At 39.8% G+C, this 24,540-nt stretch overlaps 1 protein-coding gene across 2 annotated transcripts in view; it reads right to left on the bottom strand.

The window, feature by feature from the left end:
- baiap2l1b (BAR/IMD domain containing adaptor protein 2 like 1b) overlaps positions 1–23,452 on the bottom strand; it is a 29,220-nt gene extending 5,768 nt beyond the window's left edge. The window contains exons 1-12 of one of the 2 annotated variants that reach the window (XM_085156606.1): positions 21,874–23,452; positions 19,874–19,949; positions 19,546–19,632; positions 13,659–13,720; positions 12,233–12,304; positions 11,244–11,378; positions 6,472–6,624; positions 6,105–6,260; positions 5,085–5,199; positions 3,845–4,061; positions 1,555–1,614; positions 478–685 (exon numbers count right to left, since the gene is read on the bottom strand). In XM_085156606.1, the coding sequence (XP_085012732.1) occupies positions 478–685; positions 1,555–1,614; positions 3,845–4,061; positions 5,085–5,199; positions 6,105–6,260; positions 6,472–6,624; positions 11,244–11,378; positions 12,233–12,304; positions 13,659–13,720; positions 19,546–19,632; positions 19,874–19,949; positions 21,874–21,924 (1,392 nt within the window). In that variant the 5' untranslated portion in view covers positions 21,925–23,452. The other variant, XM_085156607.1, reaches the window with a different exon arrangement.
- Between the last annotated feature and the right edge of the window lie 1,088 nt (positions 23,453–24,540).

The raw sequence follows: 24,540 nt of genomic DNA, 5'->3' as shown, positions 1-24,540 counted from the left end.
GCTGGCACACATACGTTGTCTTAAAAATAAGACTAAATATTAGGAAAATAATCCCATACTTTACACTTTTTCAAAAGCTCAAAAGTGTAAAACTGTTCTCGAGTCCTAACAATTACATTCATTGTCTACATCAGTCGACACTCGCACTATATTAAAGTGTGGTCAGGTTTCCAGGACCCACATGAAAAGCTCATCTAACACCACCTACATACACACGCACTGTCACTGGCAGTAAAAACAGTTGAGGGTACAGCAGCCTTTATGCAGCAGGTATAAGGTGAGATGTAACCTCATAGTGCCAGTCATATCACAACATTATGACAGTATGCTGGCAGAAGAAAGCTGGTCAAACTCTTCGCAGATCAAATCAGTTGCTTTTTTAAGTCATGCCTTAAGTCTACCAGACTCGGTGTTTCTCTTTTTAAAACACCAACATGTCAGACAAAGAAGAGCGCACAAACCAAATCGCCAACTGACCGTGCTGTGATCAGACGAGGAGGCTACAGAGGGCGTGGGGGAGTGATGGTGATTGCTATTTGTGGCAGACGAGGTGTTGTTGTTTGTGCTGCGTTGCGGGATGTCGCTGTAATCTGCTGGGGGGAGAACCATGGTTGCCTCGTCTGTTTCCGTGTCCTGGTGGTGGAGGTTAACCACACTTCTGCTGCGGTACGGGGCGGCGGGCTCACTGGAGAGGAAGAGGAGGGCAGTATAAGAGATGGTAAAAGAAAGATGGTCAAAGACATGAAGAAATTAAGAAGCTACATAATGAAACTCATCACAAGTGAGTCTCCAGGCATATGTGAGTATTGCATTTTCATTTTTAGCGGCTGCATCATGGGTTAGGATTGTCAGTTTAAATGTTGACGTTAAACTTAGTTAAGCGATACAGATTGAATGTGGCTACTTGAAATTCCTAATATGGACAAAAGAAGAGGGATGTAGATGTCTGTGTGTTCTGTCCCCAGGTTCTGGTTATAGTTTAAATTTTCACTTTCCGGGAGTGGTGGTAGTAGTTGGCTGGCAGCCTCTCTGTGGGATGTGCCGCACATTAAGATCTAATAAATTAATCCAACAGGGATTAGTCTCTTTGAAGAAAAAGCCTGGAGTCGACTCTGAACCTTTTCTCTCTCTCTTTCATCAGCAGCAAAATCTATTCATCAGCAAACAGCATCCTGTTTCCTGATATTTTGCTGGGCTCGCGTGAAAAGTATCATTTTTGATTCATTAAATAAAAGAAAGGAAAAAAAAGGGCTCCACATGAATCATTTGATCACAAATTACTTACATTTTATCAGAGGCTTTGAAACATTTATTATGTCAGGAACAACACAAGCATCATTTAAATAAATAAATGAATAAATAACAGAAATAAAAATGAAGACAGAATGCTTAACAGCAGGACTCAAAGGTTAAGGAATGGGAAAATCCTCACAGAACTGTAAAGATTATCACGTCAAGCGGGCCAACTAGAGGAAATACTTCCAACAATAGAGCTGGCTGCAATATGACACCTGCAGGTCTGTGTGTGTTAGCTGGAATGTGGCTTCTCCTTACCTGTTATTCACGAGTGTCTCAGTGAGAGCACGGCAGTAAGATGAAGGGAACCAGCCCCTCCTAAAAAAAAAGAAACACAGCAGGCAACTTAGAGAGGATTGCATCAGCGGTCGTTATCAGCTCAATTGAAGGACTCTCCAAGTGATCGGTGACGAGCCTGCCTGCACTGCCCTCTCCATCTCTTATCAAGAAGATACAGAAACCAGATAAAGGAGCAGGATCCGTTGCAGTTGCCTTTACTGTTGTATACACAGTCTGAATGTATGCCTAAGGCGACTATGCCAGCAAACAGGTTGAATCTTTCACTTGTTATTTGCAAAGAGGGAGAGCATTAAAGGGTGCAACTTCAATCACAGTTTTGGTTTACTTTGAAGGATTTCATCTTTGACAATAAAGATTTCAGGCTGAGACAGATTATTTTCCATCAAAGGAAACCGATGACGCAAATGAAGAAAAGATCTTGTGGACAAAGTCTTCTATTGAACCCATCGAGGTGGAACATAGAGTTTGTGCGGAAAGAATTTGATTTTCACCAATTTAATAAATGAGTCACGACTGAGCCAGAATTTCAGAGACCTGTGAGGTTTCAAGGCAACAGTTTGAGCCCCCTCACACACACACAGATGTCTAAATGAAACCTGACTCCAAAGAACATAATGAAAGACTAAAAAATTCATTAATTTCTAAACGCTATGCTAAACATTTCTTACCTTAATAATAAAAAATGGAAATGGAAAATGGAAAGTTCTGAAACACATTTGAATAAAAAAAAAAAAATAAAAAAAAAAAAAAAAAAGCAGCTTCTCCCTATCCCAAGTTCAGACCAAGGACTCCCTGTCATTGTACTATTATGCAGAAAGATTGCTCCTAATCAGTATTTGATCAATCTGCCCCTCCCTTTGTGTGGATGGATGTTAATATTTGCACTAACTTGAAGAATAGGTATTTCCTCAGTGTACTTGCAATAAAAAAAAAAAAAAAGTAAAGAGAATAACTGCTTTTGTTTATTTAAGGAAAAGTTTCCACAGAGAACCCGTGCTTGTTTCAACCATAACTATTAACGCTAGAAACTGAGACTACTTGATTTCAGTCAAGGACAGTTTACAAGTACCGATAGTCAAGAGTGTACACTACTAGCTGTTCCTGGAAAAGAAAGCTCAACTCTAATGATTGTGACTGGATAATTTATTTAGGAATCATGCCAATAAAATGCACACACAGAAGTCAAATGTCATTATTTGACAAATGTTGCTCTATTATCAGTAGATTTTTCACTCCCTGGAATTAAATTTCTCAGTCCTGCTGGAATTCAATCTCTCAGTCCATCAATAGAGTCCATATCTGAAACAGTCCTGGTGAGTTGCTGGGATACAGTATCAAAGCAGATATGAGACAAAGGCAGAAGCCCAGCGAGAGAACCAAAAGCATCAAAGCCGAACCGCCTGTGGAACATGAAGCCCATCTTGTCTGACGCTGTGCTCTGATAAACATGACGATATGCACTTTTTAAGCCTTTAGGCGCTTCAGCTCGCCCCACCTGCAGCAGCGAGGCATCAAGACCAAAGTTTTACTTTGTGTTAGCCTCATTTTTGAAAGCTACTCAGAAATGATTCTTTTATGCCCTTGATCAATCTTTCTGGGTACATTTGTAATGCAATTTCCCTTGAAAGCAATAAAGATCAAACCGGATGAATGATTAAAATTCAAAAACACATTTTCAAGGGCTTCAGATCAAATCCTTGTCTAAAAAGTCACGCACAAGAGACCTGGGGAGAGTGGACTTGGTTGGTGCCTATCTGTGTGGGGGAGCAGGTGGTACTCTGAACTTCTCCCTCCACCTCACTCCAGTCTGCTATTGTACATCCCACCCTCAGGCCATATTTTACTGTGATTTCCTTATCAGTGACTTCTCCAGCACAGGCATCACTTGACAAACCTGGAGCTGTGTGTGCTCATACATGGTCAGCCTAGCAATCAGGCGAGGGACCATCTGGCCAGTTAAGACAGAATTCCACCTCCTATTAATCACCTGATGAACACGGGAATACGGCATGAATTTTTGACAGAGGCAGTAGGAAGAAGGTGATGATGATACAGAGTTCTTGTTACGATTTAAAGACATTTAAAGCCAGCTGAATTACATCTCAACAGTGACCTCATGTGTCACAGATCTAATCGGGCCCCTATGTACAGCACAGTGTGTGCACAAGCCTTCCCCCATATCTGTGATTATAATTTTTCATATCACATATCTGGTCTGTATAAATTCATCACACGTAGTTAGACTCACTTTCCATTCTTCTCCATTTCACCATACATCCATCCGTCTCTCTCATCAGGGATGAGCAGGACAATGACGTCTCCCTCTTCAAAGCTCAGCAGTGTGTTATTGTTGCCCGCAGTATGGGGAAAGATGGTGCGCACGCGTGGTCTCTTCACCATATTGTTCAGCCCTGTGGCGACAGAGACAGACCTGGCGAGATTGCTGTCCTCGCCGTTCCCGTGGTCTGGGAGAGAGGAAGGAAGTTTAAAAAAAAAAAAAAAAAAGAAGAAGAAGAAAAGAAGCAGAAAGCAGTGTTAACACAAGGCACGAAATAATATAAAGCCTTGCTAACGTGGTCACAGTAGCTGCTATGGTTACTGACCTTGCCTAATAGTACTCAACAAAAAGTGCAACTGGAACTAAAGAAACTACAATTACAGCTGCTGGATTTAGACATAATCTAATGTACAAGATAAACTTAAAGCATGACCTGATAGATAAAAAGTAACCATGACAGCAAATGTCTCTAGCAGATTAGCTGTTGACATATTTTACTCTGAACAACAAATGTCAACCTCATGGTCATAATTCAGGAGAAGTAAAAGGGCTGGCAAAGTCAGTAGGATTGCTTCTCTGGGAACCCGGCACATAAAGTCATGATAAATTATCCACTGGCTGTTGAGGTAATTCAGTGTAGGGGCAACTGACCGAGACATCAATTCAGTTCAATTTTCTTTATATAGCGCCAAATCACAACAGCAGTCGCCTCAAGGCGCTTAATATTGTACAGTAGATCGTACAATAATAGATACAGAAAAAAACCCCCAACAATCATATGACCCCCTATGAGCAAGCACTTTGGCGACAATGGGAAGGAAAAACTCCCTTTTAACAGGAAGAAACCTCCAGCAGAACCAGGCTCAGGGAGGGGCGGCCATCTGCTGCGACCGGTTGGGGTGAGAGAAGGAAGACAGGATGAAAGACATGCTGCGGAAGAGACGCAGAGATTAATAACAGATATGGTTCAATGCAAAGAGGTCTATTAACACATTTATTTCATGCAGCTCATCATGGAATAACATTTTCTAGCGAAGAGAAGGAAATGTCATCATTCCATGCAGCATGAAGGAGACACGCATTTCCGGAACAGATGGTTCTTGCATTACACCTGCAAAAACCATCTGTTTGAAAAGCACAAACTTGAGGACACAAAAGCACAGAGCAAAGTGCTAAATGAAAATAACTGTCAAAACACCTGCTGCAATACCTGTGCTGTTGCTTGAAGGAGGGGTTACAGTGGTGGGGTTGTTCTCCTGGTTGAACATATTAACCAAACGGCTGGGCTCAGCTTTCTTAGGTGGTGCCGGGGGAGTAGATATGTTCTGCCACAGTGCAATGAATGAAAACATTAGCGATATGGTGGCTGTATTTGTGAAACCAGTATGTTACTTTTCTCCTTTAAAAAAATTAAAAGAAAATAAAAGAAAAAAAATAATAAATGATTTTTTGTCAAAACATGCAGGTAGTAGCAGCAGCAGCCTCAGTAACAGCTAAACAAATGCCCAAGAATTACTACCCTAAGCAGTTAGAAAATGTCGGGTCTAACAGACAAATGTTTATCATCCAACTACTCCACCAAGGCGAAAGTCGAGGTCTGCGATCACTGCCATCATTATGATATGTTTCTTAAGCAAGATTACATAAGTTGCCAAGGTGGAAAGGTGAAGTGTAGGCAGATGAAGAACCCATTAAACTCTGCGGCTGATCTGGATAATATTTTTTTAAAATTGCAAAAACTGTCCTTGGAAGATACACTCTGTGAGTATCCTTATGATTTAGTCTGAACATAGAAAGATAAATATGATTAAATATTCAGTGTCAGCATGGTAGCCTCATTATATAAGGTACTTCTATAACCTTGACATCAAAACATCCTACACCCTGGGAGCCCCATCACCAAGCATGGCATATTCTTTGCAGAGGCTACCTGCATATATGAGTTATCAATTTTTTGATGTTTGTTTTTGTCCTGTTACTTTTCCCCATTTGACAGCAATGCTAAAAACAACAACAACCTTGTACATAACAGGTTAAATCTTGTCAAGATTGGTAAGCAGCCCTACAGAGAAACACTTGGAAATCGTCTCTCTGAGGTAAGTTTCCATTACGTAGTAATGATATTTTATCTAAAAAGTACTAAAAAAAACCCAAAAAACATAGTACAGTATGAAAGATAGCAACACATGTAGCACAAGAACAAGTCTTATGATTGTCACTTTGATCATACCACACTGTGTCGTGACGGGGACGGGGAGGGCAGTGGTGTGATGGGAACTGGCTTACGCAGCCCTTCAATCATTGACAAAACACTCTCGGGCATATTGGTGGCATCTTTGCACTGGTCCTGCCAGGTGCTCAGCTTTTCCGATAGTATGTCTCTGGCCTATCCGGCAGTCGTGGAAATAAGAAAAGATATTAAAAGAAAACATGAGTAATCAGTAGAAGGAGTGCAACATTTCTATCACTATGGCAACGTGATACATTGAGGCTCTAGAGATTGTGGGTTTCGGAATAAATTCTTCTGGCTGAACCAGCAATATAATATGACTAGAGTTTGATTGATTCCAACATAATAAGAGCAGGACTTTGGCTACCTTGTCATGGAAGGAAGCGAACTGATAGGATAACATGCAGTGTTTGTCCACAAGGAAGCAGAAGCGCCTCTTCTCCTCCAGCAGAGCCTCCTTACAGCCATCGGCGACGAACAACTGCATGTCCATCTGTCGGCTTGCCAACGTTTCTAGACACTGCAAACATGCATGCAAGTGGACATTAAAAAACATGGACAACATTCAAATTGTTTTGTGTACAAATGCACATCTATGTAAACATAACTGAAAAGATGATAAGCTGTAAAACAGATCAGATTCAGCAGGTCTGAACTGTGTTGTGCCTTCCAAACAACCACCATGAATAAATCAAGGTCTTATCTCGCTATGCACATGGTTTACAGCCATTTAGACACAGTCATTGTTGAGCCACAAAGAAAAAACCCAACAAGGGCAAAATGTATTAAAAGACCAGGGTTCCTTTGTCAATATTCTAATCTGTGTTGTGCAGAGGACAAGTATTATTAGTTTAGATCTTATTTTATTGACAGTCTGTGCTGTATTTGATGTTTAGTGAAAGGGCAGAACAGTAGGGAGGGCTGCATTATCTACACTGACAGTCTGGGATCATAAAAAGGTCAGAAAGCTACTGAAAGGATTTGATGTGTCCATGTGTCCATGTATGTGGGATCCAAGCAAATGAACCAGATATTTAAAATATTCAGCTTCACTTTCACTACTCTAGTAAATGCTGGTATCACTGAAATGTAATGAAGTGAACGGTGTTAGAACAACAATCTGAATGAAACGGCTTCTTTTAATATTGTCTTCATTTCCTGACTTCCTCATGCACCTTAATTTATCTCTTTTTTTTTTTTTTGGGGGGGGGGGGGGGGGGGGGGGTCAGAATTTGTGGGAGCCATTTCTTATCCAACTGACTGGAAGTGTCACACCTCTAACGGCTGTTAATGCATTGCACACACCCTCTCTATTCAGCTCTTACAGCTCTGTCCTTGGTTGATAAATCCTCAAATGGCTGAAGGCTTTCTTTACCACAAACCTGTGCCGGGTACAGTGCATTTCTAATCCATGTTATTCCCAAAAACATTCTGCACGTAGAAAAGTGGTCACTATTTGGTAGCACCGTACCAGTAAGTTAAAATGCACAATAACATGACCTCATAATTAAAAAAACAACAATACTGCTTAGTAAAAAAAAAATAAAAAAATCACACAAAAAGGCAAATAAATACAATTTCTTCTGGTTATCTAGACCATGAACAAATATGGTGAACAAAAATACTGTTTTGTCCTTTCTAAAAAGAGTCGCCGGTCTTCCTGACCAAATGAAAATCTTCCTGTTTGTTTATGCTTTCGTGACAGGCACAACCGTATCTACTTAGATCTGTTAATTTCCTCCATCGATACCAGAAATCCTGATAACAGGCTTACCTTTGTGTCTCTATTTCAACAAACAATCATATGCAAATTTCAGAAGCAAATACTCACACCTACACAAATAAGTGCAGAAATAAAACTCTTACTAAAACTGCTCTTGTTACTGACCAGTTGTTCACTCATCATTTCTCTGTGCCTCCGTTTTGTTTCAAACCCTGTGAAGGCACATTTTAATGCAGCCGTGTAAGTTTTTAATCTTTTAGTACAGCGGTCCCCAACCTTTTTTGCACCACGGACCGGTTTATGCCCGACAATATTTTCACGGACCTGCCTTTAAGGTGTTGCGGATAAATACAACAAAATAAAACTAGTACCGGTACCGAAAAAAAGATTTATTCATAACACACGTGAAAAAACCCAGGAAAACCGAGTTAACGATAAAAATGATAACAAAATAACACCGAAAAACATGCATTTCACACCTGAGCCTCAACTCTCGCGGCCCGGCACCAAACGACTCACGGACCGGTACCGGTCTGAGGCCCGGGGGTTGGGGACCGCTGTTTTAGTATCATAATGAAGGATATAATAAAATATAATGAAGCACAGCTAGAAAACTGTAATGGAGACCACACCAACACAAATGCATTAACTGACTTCTTTAGTACATTTTGGGGATTTCTGAAAAGCACCAGCATATATTTCTATATATTTCTACAGCACAGACAGATTATTATACAAATCTGCAGTATTTTGTGAGCGCCATTTTCTGCTGCTTCTACATTGTGGTTTTTCTGACACGTGTTACCTGCGCATGTCAGAAAAACTGCAATGCACAGTCTTTTCTAGGTGAGCAGTACAACCCACATGATCCACAACACTGTTTTCAACAAACTGATTAACACTGAAAAAAAAGAAAAAAAAAAGAAAATAAAAAAAAAAGCAGAAACACTAAATTCAGTGGGATGAATTGAAGTATTAATAACTCCACTACAGCCCATGAAACAAATCATTCTGTGTCGTTTGCTAAATTGCTGTTTAGTTTCACCCTAAAAATACAAAAGGACTTAAGGGCAGCACAGAGAAGGAGAAAAACAGAGAGTGAATATTGTTCCACAACCATGGCAGTGGGTGGCAGAATTTCTACTAATACATATCGCTGGGTGAGGGAAAAAGTAAAAGGGGAGTGTAAAATGCAGTTTCGACACACACACCCTCTTAATCACTTTACATCTGTCAACACCACAGTCACCCTGTTGCTATGGACAAGCTATGTTTATCCTGAGAACTACAAGGTGAGGGAGGTAAGAGTATTGCAGAGGATCACAACAGAGATAACCAAAAATAAAAATAAAATAAATAAAATTACACACCTCCCCAACAGATGATTCTGACTTTCTGCTCTTTGAGGTTTAAAAGGCTTTGATACAAATCCCAATCTTTGCTATCCTTGTGTACAGAAAGCAAAATGTGCAGCAACTTTGGGAGAGTCTTTTAATTAGGTGTCTGACAGCTGTGACAGCACTCCAGTTCATTTATTTCTCTTTTTTCTTTAATTTTATATTCTCCGTCTTCTGTCAGATCCTTCCCTGGCTTTGAAGAATCTTTGGTGTCTGGTGAATCATCTGCTCCTGTAAGCTCCTGTCTCCAAGTCCTGACACACCGTCTGCATGCCAGCCCAACTTGGTGTCTGTTGGATCTCTAAATCGCATACCTGGCTTTAAATCAGATAAGTAGGCACAAGACTTGCGACTTGGTGGGAAGGTGAGAAAGCAGTAAGGTGAAAAGGAAAGAGGAAATGGAGCATGGTAAAGTGAGAGACAAAGGAATGAGAAAACAAAAGAATGAATGAGGTGACAGAAGAATTTATAATAAGGGAGAAGAGGAAGCAAGCCTGAAATTTCTATAAAGCCACAGGGCACGTGGAGTTCATCATCAACTGTGTTCACACAGAAGATTGGCTCTAAAACAAGCTGTAATTTCTTAGATAATTTAATTTGCTCTGACATTTCATGGTGAAAGCAAAAATCCAGGGCTGTAACTAACTTGTTTAAAATGTAATACAAATGTGAATCAATGTCCTTGGCAACTTCACTGAGCTTCGTGACTCTATCGAATGTGTTTTGACTAAAGGTCCGTAACCTAACCCCAAGGACATTTGGCTTACTATGATATTTGATGGAAAAACATCAAATACAGTTCCTTACATGTATCATTTTTAACATTAGTGCTTAAAAAAGTACTCAAAAAGCTAATCACTTCTATTCCAGCTTCTCGTATGCTTTCACTAAAAGAGACTACAGTACGATTCAAGCTCATATATCTTGTAAAAATAAATAAATAAATAAATAAATACATAAAATGCACTCTCCTTTATAATAAAGAAAATAATTCTGGGCAATGACAAGTCAAGTGTAGGCAGAGGTAGAAGCTAAAGCCGAAAATAAAATCAAGTATTTATGTTAGTGCATTCCTCTATTAAAGTGTGAAACTCCTTTTTAGGTCTCCTTCTCTTTCTTCCTTTAACTATGCAGTTTATCAGCCTTCAGTAAAGTAGACCTTGTTGACAAAACACACAAATCTTTAAATATGCAAAAGACACACACACACGCTCAGGCGAATAAGCTGCCTGGCAGGATCAGTGGTAGTTGCATGTTATGCAAGACTTTAAGTTGGTATGCTCATAGGTCGAGGGAACTCTGAGGTTTAACTCATTTGCACTTTCCACTTAGCAGCGTCACTGCCAGGGTGTGGTTGCACCATGTAATAACAGAGTTAACCTGTTATAATGACTTCATATTCCACAGTGATTAATCGAGATCAATGACTTAAAGCACCTGAGGTAACTGTGACACACAGATCACGGATAAGTACCAACAGAGAAATGGTCATAATTTAAAAAGACAAAAGCACACTTAAAAATTTTGGCCCTTGTAAAACATTAAATACATAACAAGACAAAAAGGTGCAATAAAGTCTCCACTTCTCAAAGAGTGGTCTGGTTAACTTTAGCGTTTCCTAATCAAATGTCACTTCAAGTTGCAAGTCTGTGCAGATATTTCTATAGCCTGAAGAGTTGGTGCTTGTTTGTGCACGTGTTTGGCAACTTTTATAAGTGGACATGCGGGTAGAACAAGATGGTGTAAGGGGACCTTGTGCGGGTGTATTCTCGAAGAAGATAAAAGAAGCCAAAAAACTCAAACAAACAAGGAGCTTCTGCACAACTGCACAGACCAGATGCTTCACATATTGTCAGTAACTTCTGCTACTCTGGCTGCAAGTTTCAGGTGTCAAGGTTTGTGAATGAGTGTCGTTATATGAACACGCCCACGTGTGTCAAAGAAAGCGCATGTGTGTACGATGTGTCATGTGTCTGTAGGAGTTGGTTTTTTTGTTTTTGTTTTTTAAGTTCGTCTCACCTCGCTTTCCTTGTTCTCGTACTTGTTCGCATTCTTGCCTTGGCTCTTTCTCCTCAGCTTCTTCAGGTCTGCCTGGGACTTCTCCAGAGAATCTTGCTTCATCTTGTGCTCCATCTGGTATCTTTTAAATGTGGCCTGGATCAGAAGAATGATTCATGTAAATGCTGCAACACCAACCTGATAAGATTTGTCAGAACCATCTTGGGTAGCAGAAATAAGGAGAAACTGTGAACTTTAAGAATAGCTGGATGAATCATTTGAAATTTAAAAATGGTGGCTGCCAAAATATATCCACAGTTAAGTTTGCAGTATATCCTGGATATATAAAAAAAAAATCTTCCAATACATAGTCATGTTTCACACTATGCAGTAAACTACGCAAGCTGATTTGCAATGTAAACAGTTTGCTAAAACGTCTGTGATGATGTGTTAAGCTGGATCCATCTGCTATATGGCACTAGTGCAAAGTGAACATCAGAGAGAAATAACTTTGTTTTATTATAAATAAAATGTAAAGTGTGCTTACAGCTACCTCTGCACAGTCATGTAGATCCATTTAAAGACTCAGAGTACCAAACATCACTCTGAAAGAGCACAGACTCGCTGTACTGCAGAAAATAGGCCCTTCTTTGTCCGGTGTTGTGCTGATAATAACTCTTTCAGTACATCAGGACATATGCCCAATTCAAAGAGTCACAAAAAAATTTCTGCATTATTGCACAGAACGAGATTATAGTTCATCAAGTGCATAAAAAGGATTGCTTTTCATATTTTTCAACTCAACACGGTTTAAAAACCATCATCTACGTTCTCTTTACCTGCTGATCCTGTAGGAAAAAACTATTCAAAGGCTTTTATTCCATTTTATTTTTGCTTCTTCCTCACTTCATGTAGTTGCTGAATAAAAATGTAAAATGTAGCACAAAAGCCAGTGATAACAAAAACAAACCCAAACTTAGTTGTGCGCGAACACAGAAAAAACTACTCACTGTCATGTATTTGACATCCATGTCAGTCTTTCTCTCCAGCTCAGCTATTATGTCTCTGTGGAACCTCTTGAACTTCAGGTGAAGAGGAGGAGGAAGGACAAGAGAGAAGAGAGGATAGGAAGACACACTGGTTATTATAAAGTTGATGGGTGGATGGAGGGCTACAGTTTGTCAAGCTTTGCTGTCAGCAGAAAACAAGGAAAAATGCTGCAAGTCTCATGGAGAAAAATGGAGAATGATCATTTAAAGTGTATCGGTGCGGGGGTGAGAACCAAGTCCAAGGTTGCGCTTATGAATGAGTCAGAAACAAAGCGTGGGAATGCCCACAGTCTTCTCTCAGATGCTCTCCAGCTCTCTCCCTCTCATTAGTGTGAGGGAGTCAAAGCGCTCCCCTTGTTGTGATGCAGTGTCTGCACCCACACGCAGCAGATCAATGATGTGGAAGACCCCCTCACTGAAAACATATAGATGACCTCAGGGACTGTAGTATACATAACACATAGTCATCAGACTCTGACCTGAATTAATGCTGTGAGTCATAAACTCGAGTCCATTAACAACTGAGCCCACCCACTGATGCCGTTTGCAACAATGTCTCAGAAGAGTGCCTCCCAACTTTTCTGCATCATGTTCATGTTTTCTGGTTTACTTTCAGGCACTAGCATTATTTATTTGCACAAAACATGTGCAACATTCAATAAAAATAATGCGCCCAACATGTTGTGATCTTTTTAAAAGATTTTAAACATCTAAATTTTAAGAATGCTTGTGTTGTAGTGAAATATGATACATAAAATTCTGCTAATTTTTTTTCACTTAAAATATCCGATATTTGCAAGTTCCAGCAAAGCGACGGCGTCTTTTTCCATGCTACCTAAACAAAAAGTAAACTGAAATTTTGCAACCTTTACATAATAAACATTTACAACCTGTTCTTCAAAACTGAACAAAAGATTAATAAAGTAGTCTGTGCAACCGTTTCATGGTGTTAGTGTGCTAAGAGCGTACACAATGCTCATACTTAATTAATCAAACTGTAACTGTCCCAGCTGGTACAGGACAGGACATGTTAGGACCTGCTTGTTCTCAGCAACGAGATAAAGCCCCAGCTGCTCCTACAACCCAAAGCCATTTGTTTTCCTTCTGTATCTAATGTTTCATGTTTTTCTTGCTCATGATGCTACTTCAGTTGTTGTAGGTGGGTAGAAAGATAAGGTGGTGTCTATCAACAGCAGCAGAAGGATGAAAAGAACCGTTTGCTGACAGCACACCACTAAATGCCGGTTAGTGAATTCCACCTCGGTCTGAGAAACAGGTTCAGAGAGTGAGACAAGCATGCGTTTGGGAGAGGCAATACAATTAAAGATTCATTCGATAACGTAAAACAAAACATGTATACATTTGCAAAAACATATTCAAGACTCACGTTTTCCTCCAGCTCAAGATGAACGTTCCTGTGGACCTCTGAGATTTCTGTCAGTACTACACCTGCCAGGTGCAAAAACAGGAGGGGGAAAGATGGCACACATGTTAATGTTATAAGATGGAAAGTTTTGTCTCGACTGTACAGAAAATCATTATCTGAAGATATTTCACTAAAGTGTAAAATGATAGCCATAATGCACAGCACAGACTATAGCCTATAAGCCTGACAGTATCTGCAATATTTTTTTAACCAAAAAAGTAACCAGCTACAGATGTGATGTAGGATTTCCTTCACTGGCATGAAAGTAAACTCTATATGGAGCCTGGACCAAACGGGACCACTTGCTGCTCAGAAAATCAAAAAGAGCTCAGATGGCAGGCTGCCACAAATCATAACCTGTTTTTCCTAAAAACAATCAAATTAGGATTACAGAGCACAATACAGAGCATAATAACTACATGCTTGTAGCGCCAAGCCAAAGTACAGCAGTTTCATTTTAAGTCCCCACATCCCAGAGATAAAAATTGTATTACCTCTTCTTCTATTAGACAAGTTTGAAATTTTTAGGTGTTATTCCTTACTTTTTAAAATTACTTTTAAAAGTAAATAGGTGGTTTCAAGTAACAAATAAGCAAAGTATTGGCAGCTCCACTGAAGACTGATTTCCCTTCAACTTCTTTGCATTCAAATAGTACTGCTTAGTACCCAAAGCCAAGCATTATGCAAAACTAATAGCAGTAACTCTACTAACAAGAAAGGCTACAAACTGTCTTGAGTCTGGTTTGCCGTTTACACACAAGCACTGAGGTGTGACTTTTCTAGATATTATTGATTTAGGTGCACGTGGTCTTTAACCTGCCAGCTCACTGAAACCAAGTCTGTGCCTATTTTGTGCCCATAAGACTGGTCTACCCAGGCAGGTCCCAGCTCATCTAACTCAAACGGAGTATCTCACGCAGGCTTTTTTCTGCTGTGCAAGATGTGAGAAAAAAGGACAACTGAAGATAATTTCTGCACTTCATTCTTCTGGCACTGTCAAGAGTTCACATGCAAAAAAGGCTTTTGTAACATACTGCCTTCTGGATAATACTGCTCACAGACTGAAATCTGCATGGGTGTGCGTGTTTGGCTGGTGCAGTCCTTTGATAATCACCATTTTAACACCTCTTAGATGATGGGTAGACACAGAATAATAATGTGTGTGTGTATAAATTTGTCTTGTGCCAATTAATAACTTGTGTTTACACAGATGGTCACTCTGGTTGTTTAGCCAGCATTCTTTGTCATCTTCTTTGTGCAATAATGTCAAAACAGATAAACGAATTTGTTTAGAAAATGAATCATCTGTGTGCAGTCTCATGAACACAAGTTATTCGTAAGACATCCTTAGTTTACATTCAACAGCAATTTAAATTCAAGATAATGCTCAGCATATGTCGGGTATATTTTCTGTTTGTAGCATAGATGTGGGATACATCAGTGGATTTGCCAACACAAGATTACAAGACATTCAACAAATGCACGCTGCATCTTCTCCCACACTGAGCATTTTCCCATGGGTGCTGATTCCCATGCAGCTGCAGCCAACAAATACAGCTGTACTGTACATATAAGTATTGATAATGATGTAACCAGCCATCAGTGGCTTCTGCTTCAGGATACAAACACCTCCAGTTTGTAAACAGACAAGCTAAATCATCATAGAATAAATACTTTACCCATCAAGTCCTCATCTAGATTTGTTATTTGTTTGGTTTACACAGCAGTAGACCAATACTGGAGCACATGAATCAATAGGAAAAACAGCCTGCACACCAAGGTTTAAAAAATAAAAAATTGCTGTCGTCTTTCAACTGTGTTCTGACGTGCACAAATGCACTGCACAAATCCTTGACAGCCTTTCAATATGACTGCAGACACTCTGACCTGTACATTCATCAGTATGTAAACACTGCCCTTCCCTGCTCCATCTTTCCACACCTTGCCTGCTCCACCTTGCCTCACAGTGAGACTGGCTGCTGCAGTTCAAACAGCTCGGCAGATAAAGACTCTGCTCATCCCAGTAAATCTGCCCTTTGACAGAGCAGAATAAAAGAGGCTGAGGGGTAGTGCAGGCAGGATAAGGGTGGGAGGAAAATATGGTAAGAAGATGAATAGTGATGCAGAAAAAGGTACTACAATAAGTATAAGAGAAGAAATGACAATGTAGTAGTGCTGGACATGGCAATACACAGTAAAAGAAAGAAAAAGAGTTTAGAAAGGCTATGCTAGATTTAAAATAAAACAGGGCCCAAGACTGGCCCAACCTTAAAGTCCCCTCATTTTACAGTAAGAATAATCTTAAAAATGTCAACAGGTGTGGTATTGAGTCAAACGCCAGACAGACTGGTTTATATGTAAGGCGTATAAGTCGAGTCATAATCATACCTCAAAAGAAAATTCAGAAAATGATGTCACGTAAATGTTTCATATTAATAACTGCATAAAGATTGCATCACAGTTTCTTTCCAGCAGTTCTCACTCATTTGTTTATTGTTGCACAGGCCACACAAAACGTTGCTCGGCAACAGGTGCATTCTTTTGAGCAAGGTGTGAGGGCAATAGCGTATCATTATGAGGATAACTCTAAAAGCAATGTGCCATTATTACCCAACCAAAACCACAGAGATAAACCCAGCCAACCCAACCACCATCGATTTAAATAAATCCCTTTTTGTCTCTGATGAGATACAATTGTTTTATGTCCCACATGGCAGTGAACTATGTTCTTTGTCTTTCGTAATTGCATATGTTGAGACAGATAGGCAATGTCTGTGTTTGTAGAGAGGCTCTGTGAAGACTGAGCACTTTATTGCATTTTCCCAGAAGCCTGCAAAAAAAAAAAAAAAAAAAAAAAGACCCACAGTTCTTCCACCGTTTTTGACTGTGGACAAAATAATCCTGGCATCTATGAGAGCCACCTGACACAGCATGCAAACATGCTTGGATTATGTAAAGTGGGCCTGGTGCCATTTGAACACTAGTCACTGTGTGTCTGTGTCCACGAAACATCTATAAATACCCTTTTTGCTGCAAAAGGACAAGATAGGATGAGATTAAATTCTTTGGGGACAATGAAATGTGCCACAGTCAAGATATCTTACAGGCTGTTTGCTGTTCCAATTTTTAGGCAGCAGTTTTACGGTTCTTTTCACTGTTCCCTGTGCATTTCTGTTTCTAGCATCAAGACTAGAAGTACAACAAGAAGATGTAAAGAGCAAATTCTAAGCACGTTCTAATCCTATTGCATCCGAACAACCTGGTCTGTACATGTTAATTTCTGCTCTTTGTTTGACCAAACGTCAGAAACCTGAGTGTTCAAATGAGAAAAAAGAAAAAAAAGGTTGACATTTGAACTCTGGCAGAAGTGGAGGGAGAGATAAAGGAAAGGGGCGAGAGAACGAGGTGCACCGGTGCTCTAATGCCTTGCGAGAGTATCTGGTTTCTGGTTATCTGTCACTGGAGCTCATGTTTCTTACAGAGCAGCTTCACTACAAGCATGAGCAGCCTCGTGATGAAGATGTGTAGACTTTAACGCCACATTTCTTGTAGAAGATGTCTCCGTAATTATTACAACTTAAAACAATGTCTTACGAACTTGACAGCAACTCACGACACAAATTGAAGATCCTGACTATTTATAGAGGTGTGCAACACAGACTCCAAGTACAATGCATTTGGGTCTTCAAGCCTGGTTCATTAAACTAAATGAACACCCACCGCTCTACATAATCTAGCATAATGACTCAGAATAAACTGATCCGTCATGAGATTACACTATGCCACACATGAGGAGATTAGTGGGTATGTTACTTTGAATTAAAGGGAGGATTGTTTTTTTTAATGAATCGTTTAATTCCCCGTCTATAGGCCCGAAACATCAAAATGAGAAATAAAATGGGTAATTTGAGAACATTAAAACTATTGATTTGAGTATTTAATCTTGAAAACTGAGTTTTTTACAACAGTTTTTGACTGATTAATTGGCCAATCATAGCTGGGATCCTACCAACTGATTATGGTTGCAAGAAAATGCATGTGTACAATGTGGCGAGATCACAGATGGTCTTAAATTGCAGTATACACATGCTCAGTCTGTACACAGTAGAATCCTATCGTATGTCGACAGGTTCATCATTATAGATGAACCAACCAAAATGTTTTATATCAATATTGTATTTTTTGCAATTCTAAACCAGCCTTAAGGATGCAAACTCCAGAAGGACATGTTGTCACAATATTTTATCATAAAAATGTGCCACTGTGAATTCAAGGAGGCTATTGAGGATTCAAAGGCTTACTTTTCTAGCTACTTGCCAAGTGTGCACAGGGTGTTTCTTTTTTTTTTGGGTGGAGTATCACTTTAACTGTGCCAGGAAACTGACACCAGGTGGCACTTCCCATTGTGCTGCTAAATTTAATTAGCAGTTTTGCTACTAATCAGCAGGGGAGATGAGAGGCGTACAGTGGTTAAATCAAAGTGTGACACTAGTGACAAGGACTTAGGATGCCAGACTTCTTTGGACTACAAATTAGCTCAGGGGAACTGAAGCCTGGGGAGTTAGAGAAGAATGAACAAAGGACGATGAACAAACAGAGTATTCCCAAGTCTATCACACTCAAATATATAAAAATCACAAGAACGGTGCTGAAATTAATCAGTGGGTAACTTCTGATGTGTTTGAGCTAGAGCGCTGCCTGGGTTTAGTTTTTTAGTGATAGAGAGAGATTCAAACATTACCCTGCTCTTTTTCATCATGAAACAATAAACCAGGGAATAGCTGTTGTTCCTTTCATTTATTTTTTTCTAAATTAATTTTAGTTATATTGCACAAAGTGTCTTGTGGATATCTTTTGCAAACCTCTGATTTCTTATTAGGCTTTGCAGGTGTAGAGGCAAGGCTGTGCTTCATTGTCTTATGAGATGGGGCTGAGAAGGATTTAGACCAGCGACTGAGGGGCATACATATTAACTTGCTTTAGCTTGTGATTACTCATCTCATTGACTTGTGAATAAATTAATGATCCATTTCTCACATTTCTCAAACTGATGTCAGATGCACTTTAGAACTGGCAAATCCCGCTAAATTGAAAATATGCTCCCGATCAGCAAGGTCAGGAAATTTTAATTTAAGACTTTTAAATTCACTTTGTTAAAACTTCAAACCTAATATTTCTAAAACGGCAACTGGCACTGAAGGAATTCAGCTCCTGTGTTCCTCACAATTATCCCATGTTTACACACATATTTAGAATGAAGCCGGTGATAAACATCCGATCATTTTGTGAATAAATCTACAGACATAACAAATGCAATGGAGTGAAGCTTGTGAGCTACTTTAGGAAGTCAACTCGAGATGCACTGCATTATTCACGTGTAACATGTCTCACTCTCCTCACGTCATATACCCAACACACCCTCTCAATTCAGCTTTGTCTTGTTAAGCTGGAGAATTTCCCATCTTTTCCCCAAACCTACAACACTTCCTGTTCTTTCACCCAAACCTGCATCTACCCTGTATACTCAGAGAGGCCACTTTCCTATTGCTCCCGCAAATCTGTGTGCAACACATACCAAATGACATTGACTGCTGCAGAAAAAAAATGTCATTCAACTTTTTTCCATCAACTTTAATTAAACAACAATCTATCTGCTCTGGCTGAGGATCAGTAAATCATCCTTAAACTATTATTAGAAATGAAAAGACTGCCTTGGGAATAAAATACAACTGAATAAATTAGAAAGAAGAAAGTTTTTTGAGAAAAAGGGAGCTGCCTCCACAGTCTGCAGATTTCCCCCAGTTTATCCCAGTGGAGAATCACAGGACAGATCAACTTGGAAACTTACCTAATTCTCTGGAGACAGGAGAAACTGCAGCATTCTCCCCAATCTTAGTCAGTGCATCAAAATACAACTTTCCTGCCAGGGTCATTGCTGGGAAAATGATAAAATTGTCATTAATTTTTGTCAGAGTAGCCCCTAATACCCTCTGAACACCACAGAGTAACAAATAGCCACATTATAATCCAACCTGTCCGATCCTTCCTCCAAAATGGCTAACTTGTCCTTCCAGTTAGCCATTTTTCATTTCTTAGCCAACTCTAACTTAATATATAAACGCTGAATCTTTTTTTTTTAATGCAATAGCAAAAACAAAAGGGGAAAAAAAGCTCACCTGCTACTGATTTTTCATAGTTCTTGCCCAGGTTGACCAGGTTCCTCAGTCCTGGGTTGAACTGTTCCATTACGGTCTAAAGGGGTTGAGAGAGAAAAACGATTCACTGTGACTGTCAAACTGACAGAGTGACATTAGACGTAAATAACGAGGCAAAGAATGAAATGTATGCAGTCACACTAGAGCCTGACAACAGTTTAAAGGAAGCTATAACCATGTCCTTCAGGCACACATTCGCATGCCTACAGATAATGTCTACAAATTATGTCACAGAGGCCAAAAATTGCTTCTGTGGAAACTTAAGACAGGAAGCACAAAAACAACAAAGAAATAATCTAATCTGATCTAATCTAATCTGATAAAAGTGGGGTCTCTAGTGATCGCCATCCTTTAATCAACATCGTGGAGTGGAACTAATTATGTCTTGGAAAAAGATTAACTAATTTTCTGAGCTCCATTTTACAGATGTCAAGTCCAACCCTCTGATTAGTATAGAATAGGACAGGTCTTGGCTAACACGCACACACAAGCAAAACCTCCTTATGACATCCATGGCAAACAATGTTTCATGAGTCTTGCATTGTTCAGCCACTTGTACGTCAGACGTTTGTCTGCAGCATACTGACATAATGTGTAAGTAACAGTTCCCTGCTGATACAGGCATTCATAAGAAATGACTCAGTAACCTTTCCTTTAATTTACAGCATCTAATAATGCTGTAAGAGAAGAACTTGTTCTTCCATTGCTGAAAATCACACTGCATTTTAAAAGTCCATGAAACATGTAAACAGCCAAATCATGTTCATTTTCAACAAAAAACAAACACAACTTGCCACCAAGTATTTAAACAGACTATTTTGGGAGCCTGTCTTGCTTATTATCAATGAGCCTGAGGTGATGGCTGCCAAGGAGCTCGCTGTATAATCTTACCACACAAAACACACAGCCAGTTAAATTATTAAACCTGGAGTCTTTTTCCTGCATTTCACCACGCCAATGAGCTGTGGGGGCAGCCCCTGGAGGAGGCCGGTGGATAAGAACTGTTTAAAAAGGATAAATGCATGAGAGAAAGCTTCTTGCCTTCTTTTCCTCCTGCTTTGAACACAGTCATCTTTACTCTGCCACCTGTGGCGTGCACACTGCAGAGGACCATTAAGTCAGAAAGCCTGGTGGGATTTGGTGAGTGCCACTCGCGTTCAGTTTCGTTTCATTTTCAGTGGTTAGGCTTCTCTTTGAAACCCAATTAAATCATAGACTCAACAAAAAAATCCAGCTGATTACATATTAAAATCGCTTTAAAGGGAGCAGTTTCCCCACAATCCAAGATAAGGAGGAGTGGTAAATACCAATTCACTTGAAAAGCTCCCACTTCAGTAAATAAATTAAAGTTAATTAGGCTACTGGTTGGCACGGAACTACAAAACAGCCCAAATGATGCTGATCAACCACGGCAGCAATTTAATGGGAAAAGGAAATGCCACTCCCAGGGTGGGGCTATTCTCTCAAAACCAGTGATTCAACTCACTAATAGGCAGTTACAAGCTCTCGGGAAGCTTCTAAACTAAAATTTAAAGTGCTGCCAAAAATGCACTGAACTCATTAACAGTGCAGGCTGAGATGCTGAGTAAACCAAGAACACACTTAAAGCTCAGGGATCCTGAAAGAGCAAGACCCCAGGGTAGGATAATCAAGTGTGACAAGTCTTTTTTCTGCTGTAACACTGTCACTTACTTGTGATAGTGCCCATAAGCTAAACATATATCACCCTATATATTCTGCTGTGTTTTCAAAAAGAAGGCTAACTACTTAAAGGCGAATGTCCACACAAGTAAACTTTACTGCTAAAAAAACAAAAAAAACCCCTCATGAGGTTCATGAATAACACCTGTTACAAAAGGCTGGTAAAAGTCAACCTGTAAACTTGAACCCGAGTTTAAGGAGGCGCTTCTTCCCTCTCGCACCTGTTGGGTTTCCCACCTTCATAGGAAAGCAGCGCTTACCTTGTATGTACTTTCAGCGAGCTTGTTCACCTCCTCCGCGTTCCTCGACATGTTTAATGTAGTTCCCTCTCGACGCCCGACAAAGAAAATATTATATTTTTAATTATGAATTGACTTATTTGTAGGAAAAAGAAACTACACCGATGCCAAAACCCCCCTCCCCAAAAAACAGGTCCAAGTGGGAGCGGTGACCAAACCTACGCAGACATAAAATTCCTCATAGCCAGCAGGAGACGTAGGGACGCACGCTCAGCAACAAAAAAGGGAAAAGTAACTCCTGTGGTGGAGACTCGAGCTATCTGTTGCTGCTGCCACTCTTCGTGTGAGCACACACTCAGGGGGAGAAAAAAGCTGAGCTGTCAAACTTATTGTAGGTGGTTAGTTCAAAAAAGGGGAGGGGAACCTGTGGAGGTAGATAGAAGTTAAGCAAACGAAAATACAACTTCCGCTTGGACCTGATTTCAAAATAATAGTGGCTGGGTGAAATGTCCACTGCAGGATTGTTTAGACTAGCGCGAAAACTGGTGCTCTAGATGTGAAAAGTTACATTTAATTGAAAGTCACGCAATGGCGTTGATGATTTTAGCTGTCTGGGGGTCTTATCGATTAATTTCCGCTTCAACTTCAATATTAACCCTCTAATTGGGCTTTTATCTTTTAAGGATTTCTTCCATAATTGAGCTGTATATGTTTAACTTGACACTTAGTGTAGAAGAAAGGTGGACAACAGAATAAATACCTGAAGACGGGCGCTCCCTGGAGGCAACTGTTCCATAATGCGGAACATAGCGTACACTTTTCTCTCTCTGTCTTTTTTTAATAACATGAAGAGTCCAAAAACAAAACAGAACAAGGAAATTAAATGTTTGGGTTTGGGATTAGTGAAATATTGAACCGAATGGAGCGCTAATGTAAGTGGAAACCAAATTCATCATCTCATAGTAGTTGGATTCAAAATTACACCTGCTTCAACGTGAATCTATTGCGTGGAGATGTTATAGTTTATAATAGGCATAAGCGATGTGATAACCTGAAGACGAACAAAACAAAACAAAGAACAATCTCTGACACTTTGACATTCATGTTGCAGAAGCAGCTCTAGTGACACTTGATGCCTTAAGCAAGTAACTGCCAGCTGCATTTTTTTTTTTTGCTCGGCTCTACATTTATATTCCCCAAAAAGTACCAAGAAAAACAGCTCTTGTAACTCTAACACTAGAAGCTAACTAAAAAAAACCCCAAAAGAAATAATGCACCAATGCGGAAGTTCCCTAAATTACCACTAGATGTCTCTCACTGTCAGCTGATTTTCTCTCAGTCTGAGAGAAGTTCCATAACCTTGGAGACATTAAATCAACACGCCTTAACACGGCGTGCATGTATTTATAGATTCCTGCGATTTCTTGCTATTTTGATTTTATTCCCTTATAGCCTGCTGTTTTTTTTACCTCCTTTTTTTCTGTTTTATGATGACAGCTGAGGTTCTTTTACATTCCGTGATATCTGAACTTCCAACAAATCAAACAGAGCAACGACAAATATCATGTGTCAGCGGTGGAAGAAAATATGCCAAGACACTTTTATTTTATTTTTATTTTATTTTTGTGCATGTCATTTGATTTCAAAACTTTGGAAAGCTCCATGAAATCATGGGGAGCTACAAAAAGAGCTGAATGTAAAATGAGATTGTACCCTCAGGCTCCAAACACATACCACTGCTCTCAGCCCTCAAAACACTCTTAAGTGACACATACAACATAATTGGTCTCTGAAGCCACCATGTGAGTGCCTCTCTCTCTCTCTCCCTCTCTCTCTCTCTCTCTCTCTCTTTCTCTCTCTCACTTGCTGCTATCTACTGCATTGTGGCAATTCTGCCAACCTCCCACTGAGTTATGTTCCTGTAGGCAGCAATCAATATGTAATGCTAAATAAAGGAATATGGGGGTCAATTATAACCAGTCACTCACATTTCACAAGGTGATGCAAGTTCACGATGTAGAGTTTTTTAAGCAGCTGCACACACATAATTCAGAATATTAAGAATACTAGAGTTAGAATCAGGGTGAAGATAAACTAGATAATCCAGTGTGATGACGGGGGGGAAAAAAGGATTTTGCACACTGTTTTCTCAGAAGTATTCCTGTTTCTGCAAGGTCTAATTAATACCCCGCTCACCTGTATTTTCCTTTTTCCATGAGTGATTGCTCAGATGACGAAATCAATCACAGAGCAAACTGTCAACCAATATGAAGAAATTAATGGGGAGAAAAAAGAGAACGGGAAAGTTAAATCGAGACAAGATGAAGCATAAGATGAGCACGATGCATTAATATCTTAATCGGTCTCGCTTTACAATGCATTTACTGTTAAAAATAATAAATAATAATGGAGAAAAAAGAAGAAAATTCATGGTATGTTCTGCATGCACTGTACTTTCTGGCTTCGTGTTGTCCAGGCTATTGGTGACCTCTCGCTCATTGTCTCTTTTGTGTATGTGCTCTCAAGGACAGCTCTTCACCCCTTTCCACAGAATACCTAAGTGCACCAAGGCATTCAAAAGACAGCTTGCTTATGCTGCGCCAGCAAGGCCACGTCCTTTTCAGGTTCGCCATATTTCTCCCAGCAGAGCTTCACAGAAGCGGTGGGCAGACAAAAGAAATGGTTTAA

Source organism: Neolamprologus multifasciatus, chromosome 4, assembly GCF_963576455.1.
Source record: "Neolamprologus multifasciatus chromosome 4, fNeoMul1.2, whole genome shotgun sequence".
NCBI lineage: Eukaryota > Metazoa > Chordata > Actinopteri > Cichliformes > Cichlidae > Neolamprologus > Neolamprologus multifasciatus.
The sequence above is the reverse complement of the archived record's forward strand: the minus strand, read 5'-3'. Positions and strand labels throughout refer to the sequence as shown.